The sequence below is a fragment of the Etheostoma cragini genome, chromosome 5 (genome assembly GCF_013103735.1).
Source record: "Etheostoma cragini isolate CJK2018 chromosome 5, CSU_Ecrag_1.0, whole genome shotgun sequence".
Taxonomy (NCBI): Eukaryota; Metazoa; Chordata; class Actinopteri; order Perciformes; family Percidae; genus Etheostoma; species Etheostoma cragini.
In genome coordinates, this window is record NC_048411.1 from 30,897,450 (window position 1) to 30,899,731 (window position 2,282).

The 2,282-nt window shown below is 38.4% G+C and overlaps 1 protein-coding gene across 1 annotated transcript in view; it reads left to right on the forward strand.

The window, feature by feature from the left end:
- The window catches only part of LOC117945076 (protein turtle homolog B-like), a 14,664-nt gene extending 14,466 nt beyond the window's left edge, over positions 1-198 (forward strand). The window contains exon 14 of the mRNA XM_034872330.1: positions 164-198. Within this exon, the coding sequence (XP_034728221.1) occupies positions 164-198 (35 nt within the window). The remainder of the gene's footprint in view (positions 1-163) is intronic.
- Positions 199-2,282: the final 2,084 nt, after the last annotated feature.

Sequence of the window (2,282 nt, forward strand, 5' to 3'; positions counted from 1 at the left end):
CCCCCCCCCCCCCCCCCCGACATCTCTCCATTAGTGCATGTGGAGGTACTGAGCATGTGTGTGTAGTTCCGGCCTGTGTGTAATGTGTGTAACAACAACAGAGTGAATAATAAAGTATTTATTAATATTGTTGTTAATGTTTAACTGTTTTTGTGTCTCCCAGGTCCTTCTCAGAAAGACACCAATAAGAAGTCTTAATGACCGGACGACGGCACCGCCACACCTCCCCGGAGCTTTGAAAGAACTCGTCATTTAAAGTCGTTGCCCTCGGTTACAGAGATTTAAAGACACGGCGCCATCAGGCGTGACTGCAACTCCTTCTCCGTGGTTACCGGACGACGTATGCCTTTTCTTCTTCTTCCAGTTTGATTAGCGTAAGGAGGCTGAGAAGGGATTATTTATTGTTCTCTGAGAGGCTCGAGCAGCTGTATATTGGGATGTTTCTTCTTTGTTTTGTTTTTTTAATGGTGACAATCAGGAACACGGGGCCCGTTTGGGAAATGAGACGCTCACTCTCTACAGCTGAGTGAACACATGCTTTTATAAAAGCAGCATGAATGAAGTTAATGTCGATCGCAACAAAAACTTCCCTTTAAAGGAAAACTTTGGTGTTTTTCTACCTGGATTCTTTCATGCTTTTGTGTCTTAAGTGACTGATGGGAACAACATTTTTTTAAATTGGTTCAGTATTTTTAAAATAAAAAATAACGCAATGTAACGTTAACTCTCAGTCAGCGTCCACTTAAAGTTGTGTTGTTGCCGTTGACAGACTCAGATTATTATTCTAAGTGTGTGACGACATTATGGGATGGATCCCTACAGAGATAGAGCTTTAGTTAAAGAGGAAGATCCTTTTAGTTTAACATGAAACAGAAATCACCATCACCAAACCCACCAGACTCCATGTAAATAATCACTACTTTTAGCGTGTATAGAGCAGCATATCTCCACCAGACTCCATGTAAATAATCACTACTTTTAGCGTGTATAGAGCAGCATATCTCCGTCTTGGTTCATCTATCAACTGTTCCAACAATCACCACTCTAGTCTGGTTGGAATAAACTCTTAATTCACCAATTTACATGTGGAGATATGCTGCTCTATACATACTAAAAGTAGTGATTATTTACATGGAGTCTGGTGGGTTTGGTGATGGTGATTACTGCTTCATGTTAAACTAAAAGGATCTTCCACTTTAATTAAAGGTCTATCTCTGTAGGGATCCATCCCATAATGTTGTCACATACTTAGAATAATAATCTGAGTCTCTCAGCAGCAACAACAGATCTGTCCTGTAGCGTTACATCACAGCCAGGTCCACGACTGATGGTTACAGCTCAATACTGGACCAGTTTTAAAGATATTTGTTCAGTCACTTAAACAGAAATGCATGAGGAAAAGGTCCCGGGTGGGAGGAAAATGAAATTATTTTTAATAATAAGAAAACATCCGTTAGTGGGGATGTGTGTAATGTCGCCTGTGCTACCGAGCAGCGTCAGAAGCATCTTCGCCATCAAATACCAAATACAACAAAGGTACTTACATAGTACTTTGAGAGTCATTAGACTCAGACTTTTGTAGTTTTCTTACAAAATCTTGAATCAGTTTACGATGTTTTAAACGCCACCGCCGACTTCACTATTCAAATGAAAGTCAGTTCGAATCGAAAAATTTTGAATTCTGAATTATAATTTTTTTAAACCCTTTCCTACTTTGTTCAAAAGAAGAATTATTTCGTAGTTTTCCTGCCGGTCTGTCGTCTCTTTCACGATAAAGATCCCCTGGGGAGACTTTATAAATCAAAGGAAATCCAGTATTCGTTCAAAATGTCCAAATGTGTATTATTTTAAATATGTTTTATTATTTGTACGTTAATGTGAATCCACCCTGCTGTGTTTTATACTCCACGTCGTCGTTGTATATCGGAGAGAAAGATGCTGAAGGCCTCCGGGATTAGAAACCGTTAAACTCGCGTTAACGAGTCGACGGTCCGGAGAGTCTGAGACGAAAAACTCAGATCAACCAATCAGAGGATCAGCCCTGCTGGTGGCTTCCTGTCGGCCGGCAACTTGGCAAATGTCAAATTAAAACTTTATTTTTGTGACGTTTTTGTCACTTTTTCTAACTTTTTTTTCAAATAATTTTAATTTTTTCCCCCAAACATTTAGTCATTTAAAAAAAAAAAAAAAATGTATTTTTTTTCAAAATATTTTGTCATTTCCTTTTTTTTTTCTTTTTTTTCTTTTTTTTTTTTGTCACTTTTCCTAAACATTTAGTCATT